General features: G+C 42.1%; 2 protein-coding genes across 2 annotated transcripts; one reads left to right on the top strand and one right to left on the bottom strand.

Moving 5' to 3' along the window:
* Positions 1-1,262: 1,262 nt before the first annotated feature.
* Positions 1,263-18,061, top strand: LOC310959917 (disintegrin and metalloproteinase domain-containing protein 11-like). The gene is given in 27 exon segments (XM_083931466.1): positions 1,263-1,394; positions 2,106-2,296; positions 4,947-5,023; positions 5,396-5,462; positions 7,903-7,985; positions 8,118-8,187; positions 8,189-8,194; positions 8,279-8,339; positions 8,778-8,959; positions 9,498-9,569; positions 9,769-9,935; positions 10,041-10,125; positions 11,287-11,377; positions 11,888-11,939; positions 12,535-12,634; positions 12,890-12,961; positions 13,043-13,135; positions 13,856-13,936; positions 14,028-14,078; positions 14,158-14,221; positions 14,379-14,484; positions 14,585-14,704; positions 14,813-14,981; positions 15,501-15,612; positions 16,385-16,475; positions 17,583-17,600; positions 17,930-18,061. Coding segments are annotated over 27 exon segments (2,358 nt in total). The 5' UTR covers positions 1,263-1,333; the 3' UTR covers positions 17,946-18,061.
* Positions 18,062-20,634: 2,573 nt separating this feature from the next.
* Positions 20,635-25,920, bottom strand: p3h4 (prolyl 3-hydroxylase family member 4 (inactive)). Its single transcript, XM_083931751.1, has 7 exons — positions 25,419-25,920; positions 23,939-24,088; positions 23,678-23,849; positions 23,477-23,605; positions 23,243-23,388; positions 22,771-22,854; positions 20,635-21,171 (listed from the first exon to the last, which is right to left on the bottom strand). The coding sequence occupies exons 1-7, from the start codon at positions 25,857-25,859 to the stop codon at positions 21,022-21,024; spliced, it is 1,272 nt and encodes a 423-aa protein (XP_083787877.1). The 5' UTR covers positions 25,860-25,920; the 3' UTR covers positions 20,635-21,021.
* Between the last annotated feature and the right edge of the window lie 1,996 nt (positions 25,921-27,916).

Genomic DNA, 27,916 nt, shown 5'->3' with positions numbered 1-27,916 from the left:
TGTGATGTTCGCAGACGATCCGGTTCTTCTGTATGAAGGAAGGGAACTGAGTCTCCCAAATTTCACTGCCTGGCTGCTTTATATCTGCAGTATACCGGCTTCATTCTCGCACGAGTGCTTCGTGGCACTTCTGCCCCCTCCTGTGGCGTCTCCTCCAGTGACAACAGCAGCAACAGCAGGCTGAATGATGCACAGTCATTTGTTACACTGAAAACACACTAAACATGTGATTCAGGCAGGCACATGCGCACTGTGCCGTATTGTTATACGGAGATTAAAAAAATGTATGTCATGTATATTTGAATTGCTCTTGGAAAAGGAGCAGAGCATCAAAGTGCAGTAATTCTCGTATTTGTTAGCAGTTGTCACTCAGATATCAAATCCTCACTATAGGCTAATCATGTTGATATTAGTCACCCTACAGCTGAGCCAGTTTTTGTTTTATCCATATGTAGTTATAGAACTATATAACTTCGGCAGATGAAGGCAAGGACTTGTCTACAAGTGAAACAGCAGAATATTTCTTGTAAAAATATGAATGACAACATGTTCTTGACTGTTTGAGTATGTTACCATAGAAACAGGAGGAATACAGTATATGCAATATATGCATTTAGTAATTTTCAGCTGTAATGTCTGTCTCTGTGCACACATTCATTTTCTGCAAACCTGTTACCTTCATACATCCCGAGATAGTGTTGCCATTCATACCTGTAGCTACACTGAGAAAATGAATGAATAATCCCAAATCCCCTTTATGGCTCCTGTTTATGGCCGGTGCACCTCACCATCATCCCGCCTGTCGCATCCTCTCCCTGGCAACGGGAGGAGGAGGCTGCAAGGGATGAGGGAGGGTACCACTAGTCCCACGTGTCCTCCTCACCGCAGACCCAACGCATTCCTCTTCTCCTTTTCCAATTTGTTTCCGCATACCGCAGATTCGCACATAGGCTTCACGTACAACCTCATCCATACACCCATACGCACCCGCGCAGCCTTACGGTGCCATGCATCCGACGCGCCCACTCTCCCGTTCCTCACCGATCAGCCTATAGGCCGGTATTGATCATCTCCGCTATAGGCCGAGGTTATGTTTCATTCTATAATCCAAATTCTCAATCGCGGCGTTTGTCGGAGCTGAAAGAGAGAGAGATACGTAGAGAGAGGGAGAGATGAGAGGACGCGCATCATCAGATGTTTAGCAGATTCACTATCGCTCTTCGCCACCATTCCTGCTGTGCGCCTTTTGCTCTTCTTCCTCCCCTCCGTCGGCCGGCATCGTGACATTTTGTGGCTCTGTCGATGTTGTAATCCGGGGGAATATGTGAAGATCATGCTGGCGGTGTGGTGCTTCATGGTCTTTGCTGCAGTGGGCGAGAGGCTTGCGGTCTCAGGTAAGACAGAGAGAGAGAAGGGGGGGGGGGGGGGTGAATAGAGAGCGGGAGCACCCTTTTCGTTTCCTTTGCATCCGCGTTTTTTCCCCCTTGCAGCAGCACTTTTTTTCACCCCGGTTGTAGGCTGATAGTAGTGATTTTATTGTAGCGGGAGCTCGGTGCCATGAAAGCACTCTCCGACACATTTCCATCGCAGCCCCATCGCTTATATCCAACGTACACATAACTATTTACAGCGCTGTTTAATCCAATAAACCTCTAAAAGCACGGTGATAACTTTTCAATCATGAAGGCAACTATTGTACAGCCTGATTGGTGATATTTGAAGCTAGGCCCTGTGTTTATGTCAATATGGGCTTCTACTTCAGAGCCTATACATTTTGACAAATTATGCATCAATTATTTTCCATTACAACCTCATTATTTCCACTGAATTTTTTTAGAATAGAGCTAATAAAAAAAACACTATTAACTGGTCAGTGTGATGAATAAGGTCACCAAACCATTATCTTACAGAAAAATCACTGATCTGAATGCTCATTGTGACTTATTAAAACTATATCCCTTGTAATGCAACTTCAACCCTTTGCTTTTCTTTCTACACTAGTACTAGGTCCAATTTAGACAGGCTCAGGTGTGTCCCTACCTCGCCGAACCACGTGCACACTCACATCCTATGGTGAGAGTTTCTCTTGTTGTTACTATCTGCAGCTGTGGACAGGAGCCCCGTGCAGGATGAGGGCATCTGGGACTGGTTTACCCCGGCAGGGCAGCCGGACAGCGGGGACACTGCCACCAAGGTCACCTATCCAAAGCGGCTGTTGCAGCAGAGCAAGTCGGAGGAGGAAATGGCTCATGACTACTTGGATACCAGGGTGAAGAACAGCACCGGGAACAACTTGGTAAGTTGTCAACCACCCCCCACCACACCCCTTGACATCACTCTCTCAGATCCCCTGTCTGTTTTCACAATGGATCACTCTGTTCTTTGTGACTCGTAATATTCATATCCATAATTTGGGGGCCAGGTACACCAAGGGGTGCTTGACAAGGTTTCAGGAATCTCCCAGCAAAATGAGGAATATATTATTCTCACTGTAATTTGATTCAAAAGAAGGAATCCCAGTTTGGCAATCTATAAGATTGGCTTAAAAAATCAGAGGATTCATTATTACCTCACATATTACAGGTAGAACATTTCTTTTTTTCTGACCAAAATCATATGAAATGGGGCAGCTACAGCTCATGAAATTCAGGAAATATTTGAGGAATTTTAAGTCTGGTGCTCAGCATGCATCCTCCTCACTAAAGGATATTCACTATTGGTGGCATTGTAGCAAGTCTGCGTGGACATGTATGGGTGTGACAGCACCAAGACTATTCCGCTGATGGGGAACCTAATTTTCTCCAGTGTGCAGCTCTTGCTACACAGGGATGGCAGAGCAGGGTGGTGTCTTGCACTTGCACACAGACTGTGGTCTTGCAGCAGCTCCTTGTGATTTTGACCCAGCAGTCATTGAAAATGCCTTTGAATGTCCACAGTGAAGTCGTGTCAGCTGAGGGGTGAAACCAAGACAGACAAGTGGTTGTTTTTACGTCATTCATTCCTCCCTGAACTCAAGCTGTAACATCTGGCAACAAGTTCTGAAACTAAAACCTTCTGTCTTGCTTTGTATACTACCGTGCATGCATCGTAGTAAGTGTACAGTTTATCAAAGAGCTGTATAAATGGTTGCATGTGTTTTTGTAGTTGCCCCTTATCTCCACATGACAAAGCTTAGCCTGTTCTGAAATATTCAGTCATTATGTCCAATCATCTGGCTGCTGAGCCCTCGACTTCTTCATTATTCAGTGGTGTGTTGAAGTATGTCCCCATTAATTATGAAGCAGGCCTGTGTGAGAAGTGCTGCGTGGTCCAAGAGACTTGAGCACCCCCACCCCACCCCACACCCACCCCTGTTTCTCTCTCTTACGATGAGGCCGATATGATGTAGTTCATTATGAGACTACATCAGGCTCCTTACACACACACAGTTCACATGTTGGGAGACTATAGTTAAGATGGATATTGTTGCTCCTGCAGGAGAAGCTGTCTTAACCCGGACAGATGCTGTATGAATAAAAAACAGCTAACATAATATACATTCCGAAGATCCACGTGATGACAATGCAAAGTAGGCAAGGTTTCAGAAGTCTTGTTGTTTCAGCTGCTGTTCTTGTCTAGACCTGCTATTTTATTTCTTGAAATATTTAAGACACTTGAAATAAGGGACATGATAAATTTAGAAGCAGCAGGGGATGAGCTGAACCTTTTTTCTTCTCTGTCACATCGTGCTGCGTTGAAAATAGGTGAGGCAGCATTATTTTTTGCCTTGCTCGTTTATTTTCTTTTATCTGTTTTGTTGATTTTGTTGTGTTCATCTGACACCAAAGTAAATTGGGAGATTACTGTTTTTTAGTATTTTTTTATGAAGACAACATTTTGTTATCTGAAATTGATTTTATTGGTTAAGTAACCAAATACGCCATCCACATCATTTTGTATTACGTTTGATTCTTATACTACATAATAAATCATTCACATTTTAATATCCACCATGGCTCAAAAAGGCCTGTGGGAAGATGGATGGTTGATATTATGGAAAGCTCCAGAGCAGCTGAAAGGACCTGGTGGTTAGATTGTTCTTTCAAGAAGGAAAAGTCAAGTCAATAAAGTGCTCACAAAAATTTAAATAACAATAAAATTAATTATCATTGCAACTCAACAACTCCTTCCACTGAGGAAGATAAATTAAAATGATTTGTCAACCACTTTAAGAGCAATCGTGCATAAAGATCAAATGCAACTAATGTAACGCTGTGGGACAACGTTACTTTACAGAGACAGAAGCAGTGAAGGACACCATGCTTCAGCCTCCTCTCCAAGACAGTAGTAAGAAATCTGTTGTCCGTACTCACTGTAGGGAATAATTCCTGGATGGTGATGCATTTTATTGTAAAAGCCCAGTGATTCACTGCAGCCTGGTTCCTCCAGACTGAGATCAAAGCCACGCTGGCACAGTCAGAGCTGCTGAAGAGACACACTGTTTAGTCTGCAGTAAATGTCTCTCTCTCTCTCCTGGCCCTGCTGTCTCCTCACATCCTCAGCTCTGCCAGCTGTCCTTTAGGGGCTTTGGCACAGCGTGACTGAATATAGACCATGCCGGTAAAGTTTTCTCCTCCTCCTCTTCACCTCCTTTTCCATACATCTCTATCACAGAATCCCTTAGTTTTTAAACAACCATAGCTCTCTGCAGTCCTGCCTGCCTGAATGTTGGCAGCCACTGTCGATCAATGGAGACTTTATCAATCATAATATTGCAACTTCCAAGTTGCTTTTAGAGCGTACAAACTATTGATTCTGTTGAATTATTCATGGGACTTTTTCCACAATCACCCTGTCGGCTCTTACAGAGCGACACCCTTTACCACAATTCTTTTGTTACATTTTGATTGATCAACTATGAAATCTGTCTCTGTCACTGTGGGGCGTTTTTTTTTTTTTTTTTTCAGCCCGTGCACTTGGCCCAGAGCTGTTTCCAAGTGGAAGCCTTTGGACACACCTTCACTCTGGACCTGGAGCTAAACCAGTTAGTATTACCGTGCAAAAACCATCAGATCTGCCCTTTATTACACACTTGTAATAGAATATGCTCATAATTCCCTGCAGCTGTTCTCATTAGCATTTTCCAGCACTTAAAATGCACTTAACGTCTCTATTATGTTACATGACAAGATGGGAAATACCAATGTGGCAAACACAGACACACACTGTTGCATGTTTAAGAGGTTACAGTGGTTTTTATTAACACCACATGTTAATAAGTCCACTTACTCTTTGTGAAATGCATTTGAGGGGACATCAAGAGGTGGGAAATAACCCAGATGAAACCAGTTGTTATTACATGGGGATAGAGATAATGCTGTTAGTGATGTTCATAGTGTCTCTCCTCTCTTTGCAGCCATCTCCTGTCTTCAGAATATGTGGAAAGACACTTTAATCAGGATGGCAGACCCTCGCAGTTGGTGGTAAGAGTGTTAGCGTGGGATGGGGATGTGTACCAACAAGATTTTTAGTGAGTGAACTTGTTTTTTGGCACAAAGAAGGCAGCATGTTAATGGGATGACCAGAGCGGCGGTGCATCATTCAGTTCTTTGGCTGCAGAAACTGAGACTTTGTCACATTTTACACTGATGCCGTTGCCAGTGAATCTTAGAAATCATTTAAAGTTTTGTTTGTCAGATGCAGTGCCTCATTAGAACTTATTATATAACAGTTCCCATGTCTCATCATCTAACGCAGATCTGTTTGTCTAAAGTCTCGTTTTGGGAACAGAAGACATGCTTTTTGGTGGTTTGTATCTTTTAAGACAGCGTTATTATTGTTAACAAAAACTATGACGACCTATGATGTTCGTCAGCAACCTTTTTTTCCATGACTAAGAAGATGACGATAAAGAACCAAAGTCATTTTGCACTAACTGTGATGATATCAACATGGAATATGGTTGACAAAAAAGACAAGTCTAAAATGTTTACCTTTATTTACCTTTAATTAACTTATCTTTACTGAAGTCCCTCTTTATTTTCGTCACCTTCCATTTTTCTTTCTTCTGTCTCTCACAGTTTGCAGGTGGGGTCAGGTTCAGGTTTGGGTGGTTGATTAACACATGTTGTTGCATGTTGGGTGGTGCCGATTGGCAGAACGTCTGAACCGTGCATCACTAATGAGCACAGTCCGAAAGATTTAGGAGTAACGCAAAGCTGTATTCTTAATCATTCAAACTGTGTTTTTCATCAGATAAAGTTAAAGTCTTATGTGGGAAACTAATATGATACAATTATTGGTTTTGGCTCGACTAGATTGACTGAAACGTTCAATATAATCTGTCTATGACTAAAAAAGGACATTTGACACAGGACTGAGACTAGGACTAAATAAGAAAGTAGCTGACAAAATGAAGAGAGACTAAAAGTATGAAGGATAAAATGAGACTAAAACTAATAAGCTGCCACATTAACACTGTTATAAGGCTGATCTTTTTATGTGATTATGATGTTTTCTGGAGGTTTTACAGTTTGATGTCATCCTCCCATTTGATCTATTTATAGAAAGTGTATTATGTGCTCTCTGCTTCAAAAGTAGGCTGCCATGTAACCGTTAAGAGTATGTATGTTTCTGTGCTCTACATACGTGGGTTTTTCCTGTCAGCCTCTCTGCTCTGGCCTTTCTCAGACAGTCAAGAAGAAAGGCAGCGGATGCCCGTGGTGTCAAAGCACAAGCGCGGAAAAAGAATTAAGAAATAACAGGAAAATGGATGAAAGCCTTGACATCGAATGTGGTGTGTGCTTTTCAGGACAGACCAGAGGAATGTCACTGCATTCTTCTAGCCAGGAGGGATGGCTATTTATTTTTTTTCTGTATAAATGTACCACTTACTGCCCCCCCAGCAGACACCCACCCAACCACCCACCCAACCAGCACTCCATGTCCCCTACCACTATCGTTCCAAACTCTCCCTCAGTCCTCCTGACCTATCACAAGCCTGTTTCCATAGCAACCAGTTAGCTCAGCGGTGTCATTAAGTTCTTGGCAGCAAAGAGAATGAAAGAAGAGCGAGAGGGAGGGGAGAACTGATCCAACGAGAGAGGAGGAGGAGGGAAAATGAGGGGTAAAATGCCGGTTAACACAATGGCAAGATGAGCTTTGGATCAGGGGGGAGTAATTTTTTGGTAGTGTGTGTGTGTTCATAGACAATTGGTTTGTTCCCAGAGCGGCGGAGGGGGAGAGGAAGCTTACAGGGCTGGTGGATGGAGACCTGTAGTCAGGCCAGATTGTCTCTCAGCTGGTCAGAGTGCTCATGTGATGCTTCTGATGCTGCTGCGGGACAAGGTGTGATGCTGCACCTGTTGTGGCAAGGCTTACACGCCCCGCTGAACCCAATCTGATGCAGGTGAACCAGTGTTTCTCACTTGTGGTGGTTTATCTTTACCACTGTGGCCTCGTGAAGCGCTGTGGCCGCTTTTGTGGGAGTGTTAGCTGGAGACAAAAGCTACTGGGGTAGTCTAGGTTGTTATAAGGACAGGAAAGAGCAGAGCTCAATTCCAATTTTACTCCCATTGTGTTTTCCAGTTGCAGCTGGCCTACTGTTCAGTCTTCCCATGTTAAATTCTCAGATCTAACCATGTGGCCAAACTGAGTGTTGATTTATTGAACAGATCCTTGTCGAGGGTTTACCTCCACCTCTGTTGTCAGTGAAGCAGAATAGAGTGAAGTAGAGCACAGGACCCAAGTAGGTCACAGATTGTGCCATAAACGCGATAGTGGGGAAAAAGGGAGAGGGAAGTCACTCTTCCCTCAGAGCTGACCTATTATGATACCCAACGAAGTATAATAAAAGAGAGCCTGTAAAGCCTCCGTGTGTTAGCAGAGGTTGTTTTATGGAACAGTGGTGTGTTGCGTCCACAGGGAGGGGAGCACTGCTACTACCAGGGAAGGTTGAGAGGTTTACCGAAGTCCTGGGCAGCTCTCTCCACCTGCCACGGCCTGTGGTGAGCCTGACAGTAAACCTTTATTTTTAAAACCACATTTGTCGTCTTGCTTAACACATAATCACTTAATTTTAACTGTCCGTCTCGCTCTGCTCCGCATCTCATTATCATTCTCTTGTTGTTGCTCCTTAGCGGCATGTTCTCTGATGGCTTCTTCTCTTACGGGATTGAGCCTGTTCACAATGGAAGCAATCAGGTAAATAGTCAGAGTAGTTATAGTAATTATTACTCAACTATTGTGAGTCTAGATGCTGTTTTTGTGTCTAATATCATCTGGGTGTACTCTGTTATAGGATGATGGTGCTCACTTAATCCGCAGGATGCCTGATATCAGACTTTCCCCCCACTGTCCAGGTGTGCATTTTAAACATCAACTACTGCGCCCGTATCACATCAGAATAATACTGCCTTTAAGTCTGTCTATCAAGCGGCTTTGAGTACTGAGAAAAGCGCTATATAAAATGTATCTATTTTTATTAATATTTTATCACATTTCACATATATTCTTTATGTTACTATCCAATAAGACTCCAAAAAAGCTATTGTAGTCAGTAAAAAACTAAATTTGTCTTCTCTTCACACCAGTGAGAGAGGACAATTCAGACCAAACAAATGTGATAATTGAATGGGGTGTAATGTTTTTATTTTTTTTAAACCCACAGCTTTTTCGATTTGGAAATGTAATATTTCGACTGAAATTGAGATAGGACTGTTTGCACTACACCTCATCGCACAAGAAAAAACATAATATTGCTCTAAGTGTCTGCAGTTTTGCTTCTTGTGTGTGTCCAGACTGTACAGAGGACACCGAGCGGGATAGCAGAGGAGGTGATGGAGATGACGACAGACCGAACCAAATGAGGGAGCAGCAGGGGTCTAGGGTGCTGAGGCGCTCCAAGAGATATGTTCGCAAGTCCTCTGTCCAGACTGAGACCAAATATATCGAGTTGATGGTGGTCAACGACAACGAAATGGTGAGTTGTGTGTCTATTTAGAGTTGCCCGGGTCATAGAGGCTGTCCAGCAGTGCCTTGATATACCAGCATGTTCTTTGTTGCTAACCATATACCAGCCTAGTTAGTGTACATTAACCCGGTTGTTATCACGTTTGCTTGTCTTACACATAAAAAAGGCTACATTTAGGCTGCTGGATTTTTTCCTGTGGCATCAAGTAACCGAGTATGTCATGGTGAAAGTCAACTATAGTATAACAACTGCCTTCGGAAATGTACAGATGATAACATGTAATTGGAAACTGTCATAAGGGATATAGATGGAAATAAAGAAAAATAAAAAATTCATACAAATAGTGGCAGGCATTGTGGGCTGTCAATGCCAATAATTCATGAAAATAAAATCAGTAAAACATTCCAATAAATATACACTTTGGGTCAGGATCCGTACAATTACAAACGTGTGTGTGTGTGTGTGTGTGTGTGCGCGTGTATTTGTGTGTGAGGGAGTGAATGTGATCCATGTCTTACACCATCTGTGTATCTTTGTGTCTCCACAGTTTGTACAGCTGCGTCGCTCTAGCAGCCAAACCAAGAACTTTGCCAAAGCAGTGGTCAACATGGCAGATGCGGTAAGAGCTTTGTTTGAAGGATTACAATCCTCCTACTTCTACTGTACACTTGGCATACACACACACATGGCCACATGTCAAGAAGTGTGTGCTCATTTCGAGATTTGCGAATAATTTATCCCAGAGAGCACGAGGAGTGTTCACAGCACAGGTGTCCCGCTACAAAGCGGTAAAATTATGGGTTGTTTTTGGTCCACAGATCTACAAGGATCAGTTGAACACCAGGATCGTGCTGGTTGCCATGGAGACCTGGACCTCTAAAAATATGATGCCAGTAATGGAAGATCCATTGATAACGCTGCAGAACTTCATGAAATACAGGAAGGACAACATCAAAGATCAGAGTGACGTCGTCCATCTTTTCTCGTAAGAGGACAAAAATCTCTAATGTCTTGAGACTTATTTGATCTTTGGGTGCCAGTTGAGGTTTTATTACAAATTATGGTATCTTTCTTACCTGTGCACCTTTAGAGGGCGTACATTTCACAGCAGCCGCAGTGGGACGGCCTTCACAGGAGGAGTGTGCTCTCTAACAAGAGGAGGAGGCATCAATGAGGTAAGAAAAAAATTCTAAATTTCTTAGCTAAATGTAGATTTGAATAATTAAACCACATTTTACTTTCAGCTCATCATTGTTGCACAATTTAAATGAAGCCAGTAAAGTCACTAAATAATATGGTTAATGGATGAAGATTTCATGTTGAAATCTGGAGCAACATGGCTGATTTAAAAAATATATATATATTTTTTTTTTTTTCTTCATATCTGGAAGTATATGTTGGACCAAATCTCTGAAGTTAAACCTCTTACTTCTTGTAGCAAAATCCACCTACCAACACCTTACTTTTTTATTTAACCTTTATTTAAACAGGAAAAAGACTCATTGCTAAAGAAGATAAAAAAATCTCTTTTTCAAGAGTGTCCTTGCCGAGACAGGCAGCAGCACAAGTAACACATCTTCAAAGATATCGAAACATAATTCAAGATTTCAAAACATCTATAGCCAGATTTGACGGCTTCCAAGTCTTTTAGCATCGCTTTCAATGTGTCCAATGAAACCAGCTCCTGAAGATTCAGGTGGTTGTGTGACTGGTTCCAATCAGAAAGAGCAGCAAATTTAAAAGCTCTTTATCTCCAGTTCAGTATGGACTTTAGAAACAGTTAGAAGGAATACGTCCTGAAAGCAAAGACGGTAACCTTCTATTCTTTTTTGAAGGATGCAGGTCCGTAGATAAGAAGGAAGCGGTCTGAGAACACACTTATAAATCAGAATAGGCCAATAGTTGAGTCTACGGACGGACAATGCCGACCATCCAACCCAGGCATTCAATACTTACTGCTCCCAGCCAAGAACTAATCCAGACTCTAGCACTTAACTTCCTGGTAAAATGGCAATTTGTTGTTTTTTGTTCAGACTTAACAGCTTTAGACGTGCTGTTAGGTGGATACTGTCACCTTTTAGACCGAGCCAGGCTAACTGTTTCCCCCTGCTTCTAGTCTTTGTGATCAACTAAGCTAAGCCTCATCACAAGAGAGTGATATTGATCTTCTCATTTAGCTCTTGGCAAGAAAGGTTATAATTTCTCAAAATGTCAAACTATTACTTTAATCCTGGTTGTAAGTACATCTTTTTTATTGCAACCCCAGATACCTTTAGCATTTCATATCAGCATTGTCCCCATCTCACAGTAGAGCTCTCCTGTGTGTTTGTTTCTAGTATGGGAATGTAGGAGCAATGGCCATCACATTGTGCCAGAGTCTCGGCCAGAACATCGGCATGAGGTGGAACAACGTACGCAACTCTGCAGGTAAAAGATACAGGGCAACCTGATGAAATGTGTTGGACTGAATACATTTTCAAAGCAAGAGAGAGCATGGTCAGTGTGGGAAGGATGGAGGCAGAGAGGGATGGTATTGGGGGGAGGTGTTAGAGAGAGCGTTGGGTGTTGGTATCCCTGTCCAGCAGTTCTTTTCTGTAATTAGACTTCTCCATTAGGTGATTAGTCACCTGCGTCCAAGAAGAGGAGGTGCTTAGAGCATTGCTTCAACTGAACAATGGGCTCAGTGATTAATGTTGAAGATCCATCAGGACCATTATTCAATGCCAGGACTAGAGCTCAGTGCACGCACTGTAGGCTCCATAAGTCCTTCATTAGGTATCAGCTCTATGGAAAGTCTATTCTTTTTTGTTGGTCATAAATCTAGCTGCAGCATGTGAACTGTCACAGCTTGTGTTGTGATTGCTGATCACCACGGTCATTTCTTTGAAGTTTCCCCGTCTCATCTGCGCTCTTCCCCCTCCTTTGTCTTCTTCACAGGAGACTGCAGGTGCCCAGATGCCTGGCTGGGCTGCATCATGGAAGACACGGGGTAAAGAAGCACATCATAGCACACTGAAGTGAACAACCACAAAAAAAACACAACACATCTGTTCAATAAATCTGCGTTTGTTGACATGATGTAGCAGGACTGCTTTCTTGTCACACTCCCTCTAAGCTGCGATTTGTTCCGTTCAATTCACTCAATTAGACAATTAAATACCTGTAACAGAGGCATGCTTTCACGTTTACTCAGTCTTCCATGTGCCAAGCCTGTGATGATCGCAGCTTGTATTTGGTACATGAAGGAAATTTGTTGAAACAGCAGACATCAGCGGGCCAACCACTTTGTAGAAATTACAAATTTAATTTAAAGTATTTACTGAATTATTATACAGTATGCACAATTTGGATTTGGCTCTCCTTACCAGATGGAACAATACAGATTTGATTTATTAATTGAGTAATATCCTTCTACAGATGGTAACTTTTCTTTCAGATTGCAAAGTGATGGCACAGGCACCCACAGAGGATCTGGCATGCCTCACTGGCAGAAAAGCATTGTGCTGTTTTTTTATTTAATTTTTTTTTTGTCATGTCCTGGTCTTGATCTTTGTGTATGTGTGTGTTTTTTTGTGTGAACACAGATACTATCTGCCCAGAAAGTTTTCTCGCTGCAGTGTTGATGAGTACAGCCAGTTCCTGCTCCAGGGGGGCGGGAGCTGCCTCTTCAACAAGCCAAACAAGGTGAGTGCCATGTGGGGATGTAGGATGTGGTGAGAGGAGCCGCCTCTGAGAATCGTTATTTATAGACTAATTAATTATTCTTGTACTTACAGGACCATAGAATATGTTTGTTTTTTACTTTTAAATAACTCCCCTGTCTTCTTATCTCTGTAATTCCAGCCAACACTCTCCTATATTAGTGACACATTTCATCTCTCGTCCATCTGTCTCCCACTTACACATGAGCTCATATATGTCCATGTCTGTCTTCCTCAGCTGTTGGACCCTCCAGAATGTGGGAATGGCTTTGTGGAGCCGGGGGAAGAGTGTGATTGTGGATCCCAGGTGGTGAGTATCCAGTTGGACATCATGGGTGAAAGCCAGCTCTTAAGCAGAGCTGAAGGTTTGTTTTTATGTATGTGGCTGCAGGAGTGCGCCCGTAGTGGAGGAGCCTGCTGCAAGAAGTGCACACTTACCCATGATGCAATGTGCAGTAACGGACTCTGCTGCAGTGGCTGCAAGGTGAGTCCACCTTTATAAATAGGAGCGAAAATAAGACATTTATACATAACTGTCTTTGTATGAGACAAAGGAAGGAAATTACAACAATTACAGTTACAGTTAGGGAATTAGAAAAAAAAATAGGAAATATTGTTCTGATAAAGTTGTTTTTTCTGCATGTTATAAGTTTTCTGCGCCGACTAATACAACCTGCATGCTGTTCTACGGTTTTGCTGATCAAGCTTGTAGAAATAAGACATTAAGACCTAAACCTCTCCAACCTTCATCTTAGTGTCAAGGGATTTATGTTACTTTTCCCCAAATATAAATCATAAAAAACAGTTAAGTGTCTGCTCAGTGCTCAAATCAAATCAAGTCAAATCAAGTCTATTTATGAAGCACATTTAAAGACAGCTGTACAGTCAAAAACAAAATAAAAACATCATAACATTGAGATAGGAAAAAGGCGTAGAGACAACACTACAATGCCGTCTAATGCACAAATAAAAATATAATTGGAATAGATGGCAAATACAAAACTCAGAAGCATAGACAGTGAGTCTTTATGACACTCCAAGGACTGAGAGAACAGTGTTTGGCCTTGAAAGTGTCCACAGAGGGGAAACACCTAATTGGAAATGCTATTGTGTAAGTTCTAGTTGCCTACAGCCTGTATAATTACTAAAAGACTTCTCCAATATTTACCTGATGCCTTTTTTATTTGTTGTTGCTGTGACTTAGTATGAGTTGAGAGGCGTGGTATGTCGAGAGGCTGTGAATGACTGTGATATCCCAGAGACCTGCACCGGAGACTCCAGCCAGGTAGAGTTGACTGTGATGTAACACTTAAAAAAACACAAAGCTAGCTCAACCAGAGTATCTAGAACATGATCTACTTTTTCTTCTTTTGCAGTGTCCTCATAATGTGCACAAGCTTGATGGCTACATGTGTGACACAAGTCAGGTAAGTGCTGTTTTGTTGCATTTTCCAGTCTGCAGCTCACGCTTACGTATACTTGATTATGGTTGTCCCATTTCTTCAGGGCCGCTGTTACGGAGGACGATGCAGGACTCGTGATGGACAGTGTAGGGGTCTCTGGGGTTATAGTAAGTAAACAACACATGCACCTTGCCCCTGGAAAGGGTGTGTGTGTGTGTGTGTGTGTGTGTGTGTGTGTGTGTGTGTGTGTGTGTGTATATATATGGCTTTGTAATCTTATTCTCCCTGCGACGGTGTCATTTCTTTCTTTGTTTGCCGTCCTAGATTCAGCGGACAGGTTTTGTTATGAGAAGCTGAACGCTGAGGGGACAGAAAAAGGCAACTGTGGTCCAGGCCCCGAAGGCCAGGGCTGGCTGCAGTGCAACAAGCCGTGAGTCAAGCCATCCTGATTTCCCTTGCTGATATTCTCATAGTGTTTACACTATTCTTCTTTTCATCTCGTTCTCTACCATTCACTTTTTCGTGTTTAGGGATGTCCTATGTGGCTTCCTGTTCTGTGCCAACGTGACGATGAAGCCGAAATTTGGAGACCTGCAGGGTGAGGTGACCAGCTTCACCCTCTATCACCAGAACAAATACCTCGACTGCAAGTAAGCGGGTCACATCTTTCTGTTCAGCCACAACCATGAAAATGAGAATATTGTGTTCCTAAATGACTAAAAGTCCTCCTGTTTGACATGTTCCCATACTTCACTCAGAGGTGGCCATGCTCTGCTGGAGGACGGCTCAGACCTGGGTTATGTGGAGGACGGTACTCCTTGTGGTCCCAACATGATGTGTTTGGAGCGACGCTGCCTCCCTGTGGCAGCGTTCAACCTCAGCACCTGTTCAGGATCCAACAATGGACGCATCTGTTCCGACCACGGGGTAAAAAATATAAATCCCTGAACTGAAAAGTGAAAATTTAGTGTACTGATAAGTGACTTCATGGGTTTATTAGGAACACCTATGCAATCTAATGCAACCTTGGAATATTATCTATCTTTATGAAGCTCATAATGTTTTTGGGTACATTTTGGAAATGTACAAATTCAATTATATGTTTATTACTTTACTTACTTTGTCCTCCCTATTTACATACATGAGAACTGTTGTTTCTGTTTTTATTGATGTATTTCTGACCTTAAATATATGTGACATATAACCATTGTTTTTGTTTTAAAGATCAAGTCACACACTTTATCTAAATGACAATATTTCAATGTGAAACAGGTTCAAACTACTTGTTGAAATACTGTCATTGAAAGGCTGCTATAAAAATGGCTACATGTCACCGACATGACAATTACATAGTGGTTTTAACATCTTAACAACTATAAAATCACCTCTGTGAGTGTCTTTCTATTGCACTTGATTTTCATCTCGCTCTCTCTCTCTCTGTTGCAGACGTGCAGTAATGAGGTGAAGTGTATCTGTGACAGGGACTACACGGGGAAAGACTGCAGCGTCTTTGATCCCATCCCTGAGCCAACAGTCCCGACGGGCCCAGAGAAGAAAGGTCCATAGCGCCTCTCAACCTGTCTATGTCTCTCTTTCTGTCCGCCTCTCATAACCCCCCTCATAGTCTCTACCCATCATCACTGTAGCTTCTCTATGTACTGAAGTGGAGCACAGTCTCAAAGAGTAGTTCACCTGACCATTATGAGAAAGTTAACATCAATATTTAGACCCACACAGTGTTTTCCTTCCTGCTGAGTCTTGTTTTCAATATTGGAAGAGTGTGGGTGTGTGTTGAGACACGTTTATCCATTAGAGCACATGTGCATGTGCAGTATGTGTGTGTGTGTGTATGGTAGTACTGTATGTCTTGCAGGCCCTGCCATCTTCAAGTGTCTTCCTTACTTTCTTGCAGTCTACCAATGACACAGAGCAATTTTGCAGCTGCTCTCATAGGGCCAAAAAAGCCACCCTGAGCAAGAGGGTGTCCAGCTGAAAGAGCAGGAGAGGGGGAATGAGAACAAAGTAATAAAACTCTCTCTCCTTTGTTTTTTTTGTTACTGTTGTCTCCCTGACCTCCCTCGCTCACCCTCCCGTTCTCCCACCTTCAACCCCCACATGCTCGTATCCTCCTCCTTCCCCTCATCTCTCTCTCTGTCTGCAGGTATCTTCCCATCTGCCTTTCTCTCTCTAGTTGTTGTCGTTGATGTACAGTGTTGATGCTGTCCTCTGACGTGTGTTTTTTAGTGGTGTTGTTTTGTTTCTGCCCTTCCTCCTCCTCCTCCTCCTCTTCCTCCTCCGCACCCTTCCTCCCTCCTCCTTCCTCTGCGCAGGTCCCAGTGGCACCAATATCATAATAGGGTCCATCGCAGGTGCTATTCTTCTGGCAGCTATAGTCCTAGGGGGAACAGGATGGGGATTTAAGTAAGAGTTCTGGCATGCCTTTGTTTACCTGTCTGCTTCTACCTAAAGGAACCCCACGCTCCTCCCACTCTCACCCCTCTAAAAATACTAGATGCCCATTTGCAACTAATCACCCAAGCGGGGGGGAGGGGAAATGGGGAGTCGAGTCTGAGCTGAATCGCACAAAGGCTTATAAGGCTTTTGCCAAAGAACACAACCGTACGCGACATCACACCGGGTGTCTTTAAACGCATCACTAATCAAACATAAGCTCCAGCCTGCACCTTTCCGCCTCTTTTATTGTAACAACAGGGCAGTACCGAGACATTAATGTACCGAGAACCGCTGCAGCACTTCTCTCAAGTCAACAAGATTTAATAGCCTTTTATGAAAAAGTGTAATGGATACAGTGGATCATCATAAATACCCCGTTTTACCTTCGGTGCTCTTTTAGTTTTTCCTCCTAACCCCAAATGCCCTCGCTGATGTGCTTCTTCTGCACTGTTTCACCTGTGCATGCTTGCTATTGTTCACTCCTTATACTCTGACCTAAAAGGATTGCCCCTACTTTACTTACAGTTTATCTAATAATAATAATAAGAAGAAGATCATTTTGGCATGATGAAAAGCTGTTCATTGAAAAGCATTTAATAACTTGTAGCATGCAGTCAATCCTTTTAGGGCCAGAAGTAAGTATCTGTGCATGTGTGCATGAGCTGTAAGAAGGTTTCTTCTCAATAGTCAGACCCATGGGTGTAACAGTTTCTGTTGTAGGGCTGAGAGGGTCGGTGCCATGACTACTGTAGACCTGCTGCATGAAATGTCATCACTATAATCTGGCAAGAATGATTGATTTAACTGGGGACGAATTAAATCCATTATTATGTCATTTACAGTATGTTTTTGTTCTGAAATCTTACATGGGTAAAGACAGTCCAACATGAAAGAAAACAAACTGTTAATGAATGCGCAGTTATACTGTTATTGCTTATTCGTTCTCTGAACTGATCTAGATGATCCACTTCGTAATATGCTTCTGAAATAGTTAAGCTTATGAGTCATATTTCCTATTGTCACTGATGTGTCTTGACTTTGTCTTTTCTCTTGATGTGCGCTCATGGGATGCAGGAACATTCGGAGAGGAAGGTATAACTTTGCAATAACCATGACCATGTGATATTCTATCAGGGGAGCAGCATCACAAAACATCTCATCCCAAATGCCCTCAGCATGGCTAGTCACTCCTTCATCCAGTTCATCCCTTGGCTCATCCTCACAGACCCTTTTACTTTAATTCTTCATCCTAATTTCAATTCTTGCTTAAAAAAAAATCCTCCCCAATCCCTTAATATTCCTTTATCATGCTTTGTCTTTGTGAAGAAAATAGCTCCTTCCGTTTCTCAGGATTCTTCATCTTTTGTCGCCTGCAACTGTTTTCTTTCTGTAAACTATCTCCGTTTTCACTTCTCTTTCAGATCTGGTGGAGGATAAGATATCTGTCTATCTTTTTGTCTCTCTGTCCTGTCTACTCTTGTCTTCCTCCTCGCACTGTGTCGTTTCCACATCAGAGAAGAGGGGAACAAAAAAAGGTCTTCCACTCCTGTCCTGAAAATTTCTCCAAACCTCTTCCGATTATCGTTTCCCCCACGCCCACTTCTGCTCCTATCGTCTGTCCTCCTGTCTGGCTCTGTCCTCCTCTTGGCCCGCGGAGCTCATCTCACCATACCAGCCTAATCATACTTGTGTGGCTGCTTCCAGCAGGCTGCTGAGGACTGTGTCCGGGCCGCTACTAGAGTGAGCAGGTGGCTCTCCCTGTGGGAGACACCAGGGTCTTCCTCCAGTCCGGGGGCTCTAAGAATGTGATTCGGTGTCTGTGTACCTCCTTTTCTCACATCTTGAACAGTCTGATGAAGAACATATCAACCAATTTAATATGAGACATGTCCTTCCAATGCCTGCCCACCTGCCTACAAACTAAATTGGCCACCAACTGAGTCCACAGTTAAATGTTGGACTAGCACACAAACATGGTCATCTATAGACTGAAATAATGTAACAGGAACTGAATAGTTTCCTTTTTTCTTAAAGAAGGAGGACCCAGGCACAGTTCCCCACTTTGAAATATCAAAGTGGACAATTATCTGTTCTGAAAACATGGATATAAGTGAAAAGAAATAGTTGTTAGCATGTTTTCCAAAGAGAGTCGGAGGAAGGACTTCTCATAAAAGAATGGCTCAAAAACCCGTCAGCCATTGGCCAGAGCCCAAAATGATGTGATAACTGGGTTTATGTTCATTGTTACTTGTTCTTTTACCCCCTCTCCTCCCCAACTCCAGAGTTTTCAGGTGCAATAAGGGGAAGCTAGGTGTATGGTTTTGGGATCATTTTAAACCACTAAACTTTGAAGCAGCAGAGACCGTAACTTAGTGTTTTCAACCACAGACTGACCAACTTACATTCCACAATGTCTGTGTGTGTGTGCTCACCACTTTCAGGCCAAAAGTTTGTACACTTAGGATGTTAAAATACGTATGTGTGTTCACAGGTGAATGTACGTGTGAGATTTTTAAAGAAAGGAAGAATGTATGTGTTTACATTAGTGTTAGGGGCAATTGTGTCCATGTACACTTTAACACTCTTCCTATCACAGGTAGATAGGCAAATTTTTACCTCTAGAATATCATCTCTTTCTACAAACTGTTGTGTGCTGCAGCCATGGCACCATAAAGGCAGCACATTAATAAAGAATTGAACAGTTTTTATGTCGTGTATCTTCAGAAAACGAGCACTAGCCAACTGTACGCACACCTATTTGTAAATATGTGCAAGATATACGGAATCTTAAATGCACTGTATGGAGATTTATTTAAAAGCTATGTTAAAATGATGAGTTGTATCTGTTTCAAACATATAGCTGTCAGGACCGGCATCTGCTAATAATAACTGTAGTCAACACTGTTCATGCATCTTTAAATGTCTCGCCTCTCTCTCTTATCATTCCAGCTATCACTTAAATGTTATGAATCTTTTGTACATTTGTTGATAGCCCTGAGCCCTGGGTGAACGCCTCAGCCCAGAGGCTTTGTAAAGATCCCCACTGTAAATGAGATTAAAGAGATCTAGTCTGGGGTCCAGGAGGCAGCTCGTCTGAAACTGTATGCGTGTATGAGGTCAGTTGGGTTCATTTGAGCTTTGCACTATGGCAGATGCACTATTGTTATTATTACAATATGTACAGAGTTGGTATCAAATACAATCTGTTTGATTTTGAACTTTAGGAGAAAAAGAAAATAAGATGCATCGTATCGCATATTTTTAGACACTATCTTTTTGAATTGAGACAAAAAGAGAGAAATTAACTAAGGCTTGTAGTTGATTTGAAATGGAAGGAGAATAAAATCCTAAAAAAAGAAACCACACCTCCTACTCTCTACCTTGCTGTTATGGTATTTATATTTTATGGTTGTAATCGATGCTTAGAATAGAGTTTTTCTGCTTTTAAGGACATTTTTAAACATCATAATCCTTGTTTCAAATTAGTGGGTATGGAATCAGACGAGCACATTCCTTTTTCTCCGTCAATGGGTCTGGCTCCCCTCCCATCCTGTCTGATTTCCAGCTGACCAGGCTCTTGACGGACCAATCGCAACCATTTCTCTCATGTGGGGCAGGATTAGGATGATGACTGACAGAGGAGTGCCATGCATTCTCCGTACCAGGCACAGGAAACTCAGATTAAACTGTCAAAATAGGCAGCGCTACAACAAGGTAGTTAGGACACGGTGCAGTAGCAATTTACAAATGGGTCTGGTGATGCCAGGCCAAGAAACACAGTAATTGTATCTTTGAATTATGCACCCCAAGAGGTACTTCAATCTGAGGTTGCCATCGCAAATTAACAAATAATAGCAACATTTCCCAGAGTTCCCAAAGTTTCCTAGAGCTCAGATTGCTTCTTTTGTCTGCATTTTATTTATTATAAATTACTCATCGATAATTGAATCTTTCATAAAAAACAATCAACTAATCAATGTATCGCTAATGCAGTCATATTGCTTGTTGCACATCCTGCATTCTTAATGATATTTTTGATATTTAGTGACAAAAACAAATAAATTATATTAAAATATTACTTTAATTATGAGCAAATTATTACAACAACAACAACCAAATTGGCGGTTGACAAATCGCAACATGAGAAAAGTTACGTCTTCCTCTACCATGGCACAGAGGCATTCAACTCTCATTAAATAAAAACTGTAGAAAAGTCATCCACAAATGTTGGCATGCAGGCCAGTGTCTGATTATAAAAAATAACACTTCTAAAAGGCTGATGACAGCCAAGACAGAATACCTATGTCGATCTCTGATCTTGATCAACATGATGGATAAGTTCGCCTTATTATTACTCTTCAGCTGGGTGAAGGCGGATGATTTGTGCTTTTTTTTCTGCTGACAACTACTGTTGGGAGTGTTGGTGTCTGTCCTTATGGAGGTCAACATTCTTTGGTTTGTCGTCATCAGAGCTGGATGAGGAAGCTTTCTGCACAGGAGACGAGGACAGATGTCAGTCTGCAATCTCTCCGGCGTCCCACTTAGTTTTGGGTTCTTGCCACCACTCCGCCAGGAAGGACTCCTCATAGTCCCCCATACCCTCGAACTCAGCGTCAGGAGGTTCCATGTTAGAGGAGGCCATATCTTCTGGACTTACCACGTCCTTAAAAAGGTAACACAAAACACTCAGTCAACAGCAAGCAAGCATTTCACTATCTAACTTCCATTTTATCTGGCAAAAATCATACTTTTTCCTTTTCCTTTCTATAAATCTGTCACCTTTGCAGCCTGTAATTCAGCTTAAACTCTCACAGTCCTCCTCCCCAACTCAGTGTGCAGAGATGGGAGGGGCAGACCGGAGTTAAATGGATGTGGCACAGTCTCAGCGGCCAACACCTCACAGCCACATACCACATGCTGCTGGCGGAAAACACAGCACCCCCCGCTTTCTCTTCCGCAGCCTTCCTCCCCTCCTTCTCTCCTTTTCATCCTCTGAGACTTTTTTCCATGGGCTCCCCTTTCCACAACCTCAACAGCAGCTTGTACGGAGCCTGCTGGTTTACAAAAGCTTATACCCCCAATCCCCAAAATCTAACTTGATCTTCTCATTTTATTGTTGTTGAGCCAAGTTAAAGTGTCAGCTCACAAAAACATATTTACATACTTTTGTACCCATAGGGTTGTCTAGTCACGCAGGCAGTTTGGGTTTTATCTGCTGAGGTCTGTCTCTGCCGCCACCCCGGTATAATGGAGGTCGATGGAATTTTGTTTGTGCAGTTAAAGGAAATCCCAGAGCGGGACATTTGAAACTTCCTCAGATAAAATCAGTGCAGTGAGATACTGTCTAGAATGTGTGTGTTTATTTTCAACATTTTATTTTGTGCTACTGCTACATTAGCTTTAGCATTTAACATCCAACAAGGAATCTGTGTGTGTGTGTGTCTGTCTGTCTGTCTGGCCTTTGCATATTTTAAGATCCAATCTACTTTAAACTTGGTCAGCTCTGTACAATTTGGCCATATGGTGGCGCTATAACAACAAACTTAAGCTTGTAACTTTTGAACCGGAGGTCTCAGAAGCAAAGTTATCTTTTTCATTGCATTCGCATTATGGAGCCCATAAATTCAAATTGTTTTTTAAACCCGCTGCACTTCCTGGGATCCTGATCCAGACAAATCTATCCAAAAAGCCATTCCCATTTGCGTCCAGATCAATTTTCTACATTTTTTAATTGTGTCCAAATCTGTCTTTTCCATTACATCTCCTACCAATTTAGGGCAATCATCAATAGACCAAGCCATAAAAAGTTACTTTTTTAGATTTTTGATATTCTCTTCAAAGTTTGCTCAAATGTGGTGGGCGAGGCTAATATTACAAAAAATGACATATTTCCAGAACTCTTTGTGCTATTTTTACCACGTCTGGTGCATGTGTGTAGATATGATGTACGAGTGGCCATAACAAATGTGTTGTCATCTTGCCAATAGGTGGCGCTGTAGCATCATGATCTATACCAGGGGTAGGAAATTCCGGTCCTGGAGGGCCACTGTCCTGCATGTTTTAGGTTTCTCTCTGCTCTAACACACCTGATTCTAATGAGTTGCTCGTTATCAAGCAGCTGATGCTTGTCACAGTTTGATTATTGTTAGACTCAGGTGTGTTAGGGTAGGGAGAAACCTAAAGCATGCAGGGCAGTGGCCCTCCAGGACCGGAACCTACCCCTGATCTATACAGATAGACAGTCTGCCTAACAACAACATACCTCATCGTCAGTTTGTAGGTAGTTCAGTGCAAATTCCAGCATCTCTTTCTGCTTGGTTGTCTCGTTGAAGTACCTCTGGGCTTCCTGAAAACAAAAAAGTGACATGTGTTGTTGCGCTGACCCGAACAACAGGCGAGAACAAGCCTACGTGTTAAGTGTTTTATAGCTCAGTGCTAAGCAACAAATTTGGCCTGTTGTCCTTTTGTTTACTGCCTTTTTTGCCTCTCAGTTCGGAAGCCTTAAAGTATTTACAGCAGATGTTGGTACACTGCAGCTTCTGACAACTTTGTTATGAGACTACATGGCTTTCTAATTACCACCCTGACATTGTGTTAATGTTCACGCCAAGACGGCTTCATGCTACAGTTCCCCTGCTGTGGTTCCGTAGCCTACAGCTACAGTGTAGAAAGTCAAAACACTTTCTGCTGGAAGAACCTAAAGACAATAGAATTGAGGTCTTTGTTTCACTCACGGGCCGAGGCTTAAAGTCCATTTCCTCGAGTCCCCACTGTGCCCGGTAGAATCGATAGTACGCTACATTTTGCTGCATCACCTTGTCTTTACTGTCAAACAGGATGTAACTGGCTGCACACGGAGCAGCATTCTTTACATCATTCACTGTGAAAGGATCACAAAACAATACATGTTTAAAAAAACGTGCACATATTGATGTTAAAAAACCTGAATCCAGAGACATTGTCCTTACATTTATAATAGGAAAACTGGAGGTAGTGATACATGGTGGCTACAAACTTCTCCACAAAGAAGCCTCCAACGTTGGGTGTCAGGTGCTCTTCGCATTTGACCTTACACCTCAGCACATCGGTGTAGAGATCTGAGGGAACAACAGTCTTTTATTTTGTCATCTTAAACACTCTGAACTGCTCTGAAATTGCTGTCTTCTTACCTGCCAGAGTGGGGTAGAAGTCTTTAAACTCTAAAATCTCATATGAGCCCTCACAGCCTGCCAAGCAGACACTGTATACTTCAAAGTACTGTGTGATGGCCTGCTCCATGTGTCGGGCACTGCTGCTGAAGTCTCCGTTGTTGTAAAGCGTCACGCTCTTCAGGAAAACACTCTGGATAACAAAGAGGTGTGTTTATAACAGCTTGAATAGCATGCATTTCATTTGCGTGCTGGATAAGAACGACAATTCAATGTACGAACTTCATACGGCTGCTCTTCCTGGTCGACGAGATATTCTTCCACGTCAAACAGTGTCTTGTAGTAGTTCATGTTCTTGGTCAAATAGGGATCAGTCGGGTTCTTCTTCAGGAAGGTGTGAGCCGCTGACACAGCCTTCTCGACGTTGTTAAGCTGAGGAAGAATAGAGAGATTTTTTAAATATGAAACACTGTTTTTCTCACTGGCAGGAAGGGAAACAGCAGTTCCTGTCATTACCTCAGACTAGAGTTGTTCTAATACTGATACCGAAAATGCCTAAAACGTATGCAAGTCGGCATCGATCCAATTCCACCTAATTCATCCCTGAAAAGAATTTACTTAAAGTCGTTTATTGATGATCTTTTTCAGTTGTGCCTGACTGTCAAACTGGATAATAAAAGAAAGTTATGTGGCATTCATTCTCTGCACACATTATGACATGTTATACAAACCAGAGCCAGACCATAAAACGATGATAGCAATCATATAACAACCATAATAACAAAATAATGAATAATAATAATAATAATATATTTTTAACGCAAGTCATCTCTACCTCAACACTGACAGATTACTGATATCAGAGTATGACTTCTTGTTGAGTCAGTGAATAGAAAATAGATGTGGTGCTGTGTGCAGAAATGTGAAATAAATGATGAAAGAAAAGTCTGCTATATAAGGTAGCCTTGGCCAAAACTAAATGCAATAAACAACTACCCACTTCCACTTCCACTTCCACCTTTTGATGCTGATAATTGCACATTTTCATGGTCCAATGTCATAAGATAAATAAAGCAAAGCCATATAAACCTGTTTGTTAATCTGGGTGGCTGTTTGATCACCAGACAGAGCTTTGAAGCACCTTTTAACTTTAAACTGTGCACTCCACTCCTCCAATTTAAAGCGTTCCCTACTTTGATGTGATGAGCGTCAATAACACCTGAAGAGAGGTGTTATTATTACACCAATAGAATAGATGTTGTCTACAATGACATGTAGATTATCTGGAGATTTTTACTTTAATTCAAAACTGAGATCAGTCTTTGTGTCCTTGTAGGCAAGCCCTGGTCCCCATCAGCCTGTCTGCCTGACAGAGAAGAAAAGGGGGATTGTTTTCGGGGGAACACTGGAAGAGACGTGGCACATGCTCAACTACTGCTCGGTCTGCTGGAGGGCTCAACAAAAGCAGCAGGGGAACTCTACTGCACGTCTCAGCCGAAAGAAATGTCCTCTCGGTGAGTCAAACCGAGTCAGATGGCCTCGAAAAACCAACTGGAGATACTTGTGTTGTGCGATTGCGCCCGTTACGCACAGTTATGGTAAAGCTCAATCCACTCTGCTCCTATTTCATAGCCTAGCACATATTATTAAAAGTTTATGGCGGTCATATTGCTCTTGTGTATCACTGTATTAGATTTCTATAACATCCACAAATATTTGGTGTGACTCCAAAGGCCTCGACACATCAAGCCTCTAGTCTCACCTGGTAGTAGGCGTACTGCATGTACCGATACGGTACCCTTTTCTCGAACGTTTCCAGTAAATCCCTCCGCGGATAAGAGTGGTGAAACACTGGAAAATCCGCTTTGCACTTTTTAAGACACGCAGCCCTCAGAAGGATGTGGCGCACGACGCGCAGGCTGCTGTCGGCGAACAGGGTGTCGTTGTCCCGGCTGACGGAGCTGCAGTTGCGGCTGCAGAAAGCCTCGCTGTCCCGCAGCAGCCGGTGGAGCCGCAGGCTGAGCTCCAGGAACTTGACGCTCTCTGCCCAGTTCTGCGCCCCGTACTGCTCCACCGCGTAGTTGTAGGACGAGTCCAGCGGCATGATGTCGTTCTTGGGGAAACTTTTAAAGCTGTACTTCTCATACTGAGCCTCCACCAGGGCCGGGATGAGCAGGGCCAGGCACAAGCCTTTGAGGAGCATCGTCACCTCCACCGGCTCCAGCAGGAGACTCCTCTTGTTTTGAATGGATCTGGAAACTTCTTTCTTCACTGTGGATTGCTCATGACTGTCTGCACGTAGGCTGTGGAAGCTGCGTCCAGCTAGATGCTGATAACAAGAACGTGTGGTCAGAATTTTCAAAATAAAAGCCCCACTGATTCGCACGATAGCTCTTCTGGTGTTTTTTTATATGCCAATTTGCTCCAAATTTCATACATATTTAATGTAATAGATTCCAGATCATTTAAATCATAATGCGGTGCTTGTGATTGTTTACGGGTTTTCTTCTTCCCTAATTGTCACGTCATTACATTTAAATCCAGAAACAAGGGGCACATCATATCTGTATTTGTTTATCTCAAAATAATGGTTTTGAGCTACGTAACAGACTTCTCAAGTAAAACAAATGCAAATGGTTAATTGTGCTGATTTCAAATAAACAAAAACATGCATCATCTCAGGTTTAACAGAGTTGCACTAATCCTGCTTTCTGAAATAGGGCCCAGGTTAAGGAATGTCTACATATTTATTGGATGCCGAAGATAAGACTAAATAGACCCCATGCTCTAGCAATTTTGAACATTTTTCCCTTAAATTGTTTAATCTTCTTAAATTTCTGATAGGCTAACTGGCATCTGCTGCCCTATAACTGACAAATGCGGCCCATGACAATTACTTTGAAGAAAGAAGTTCTTACTTCCGGTTTAAATGGTGATAAATCTTGCGTACTTGACAAAGATTTAACAGTCTGAGTTTGGACCTCAGAGAAGACAAGAGGGTCCAGCTTTCCTCAGTGTTTTCCAGGGTCATAACACCCAAGAGACCCATGAACCAACATTTGAGTATCAACAGGGATCTTTTTTATCTGCTTGGTTTTGCCTCCATCTCTCAAACTGTAGGCAGGTGCTGTATTCATAAAATATATTGTATATAGTTGTCTGAAAAGCAAAGAGTATTTTCAGCTTGGTTTCATACATTCCGAGCAAACCGACAAGCTGAGACATGAGTTGGTGAGCCCAAGAAAAATCAATTTGCATAGTTGACACATCACTTTTTCAGGCAAATATAACCTCTGAGTCTGCAATACCTCTAACATTTAACTTTCAGAATGTTTCAAGGCTCTTATTTTGGTAGATATGGGTAGGATGGCTATGGTTTCTGAGGCAGACACATGTGCCCAAAAAAGTAATTATGTGAGAGAATAAAGAATAGCTTCATATCATGGGCAGGCACGCTATAATTTTGTCCTCTGGGCCAGGCATTACACGTTTGCAGAATTCCATTAAGAAGTGGGCGGGGGCCCCGGGGCCACTCCTGCTGCTGCAGCTGCAGCTCTCTGGGGCACATGAGCCGAAAGATGCGTTAAGCAAGACCTAGAGATGTTCAGCAAGGCCGGAAGTGGTGTTGACTTCTCACCCAGAATAAAAGCATAAAGTAAAATTTCCTTTTACTTAAATATATTCTATTGCATGTTTTCTGTTTTAGGAATGTCAGCTTGTACAACATGTAGATTTTTCTCAAGATGGAACTTGGTTTTCACTTGTTTAAAAGGGCTTTTGTCTCCAGTGGTATTTATTGTAACTTGCTTAGTTTACTGTTTTAAGTCTCATTTTAATAATTTAATCATGTGAAGGACTTTGCGATTTTGTCTGTAAAATGTGCTATATATTAAATAAACGTATTATTATCATTATTATTATTATTATTGTTGTTATTTTTATTATTATTATTATTATTATTATTATTATTATTACTATTATTGTTGTTGTTGTTGTTGTTGTTGTTGTTGTTGTTGTTGTTATTATTATTTATGATGACAGTAGTTTCTTTAGGACAGTGATTCTCAAAGTGGGGTCCGCGGCAAAAGTTCTAAGCCTCATTTATTTAAATTATCATGATATATAAAAATGTATGTGTTTTATGTGTTATTTCTCCGCCAATGCTTTATGTGAAGCACTTTGAGTTACCTTGTTTTTGAATTACGCTATACAAACAAACGTGCATTGCCTTATGTATCATAATTTCTTACGCATTTATTT

The sequence above is a fragment of the Echiichthys vipera genome (genome assembly GCF_963691815.1).
Source record: "Echiichthys vipera genome assembly, chromosome: 17".
NCBI classification, from domain to species: Eukaryota; Metazoa; Chordata; class Actinopteri; order Perciformes; family Trachinidae; genus Echiichthys; species Echiichthys vipera.
The sequence above is the reverse complement of the archived record's forward strand: the minus strand, read 5'-3'. Positions and strand labels throughout refer to the sequence as shown.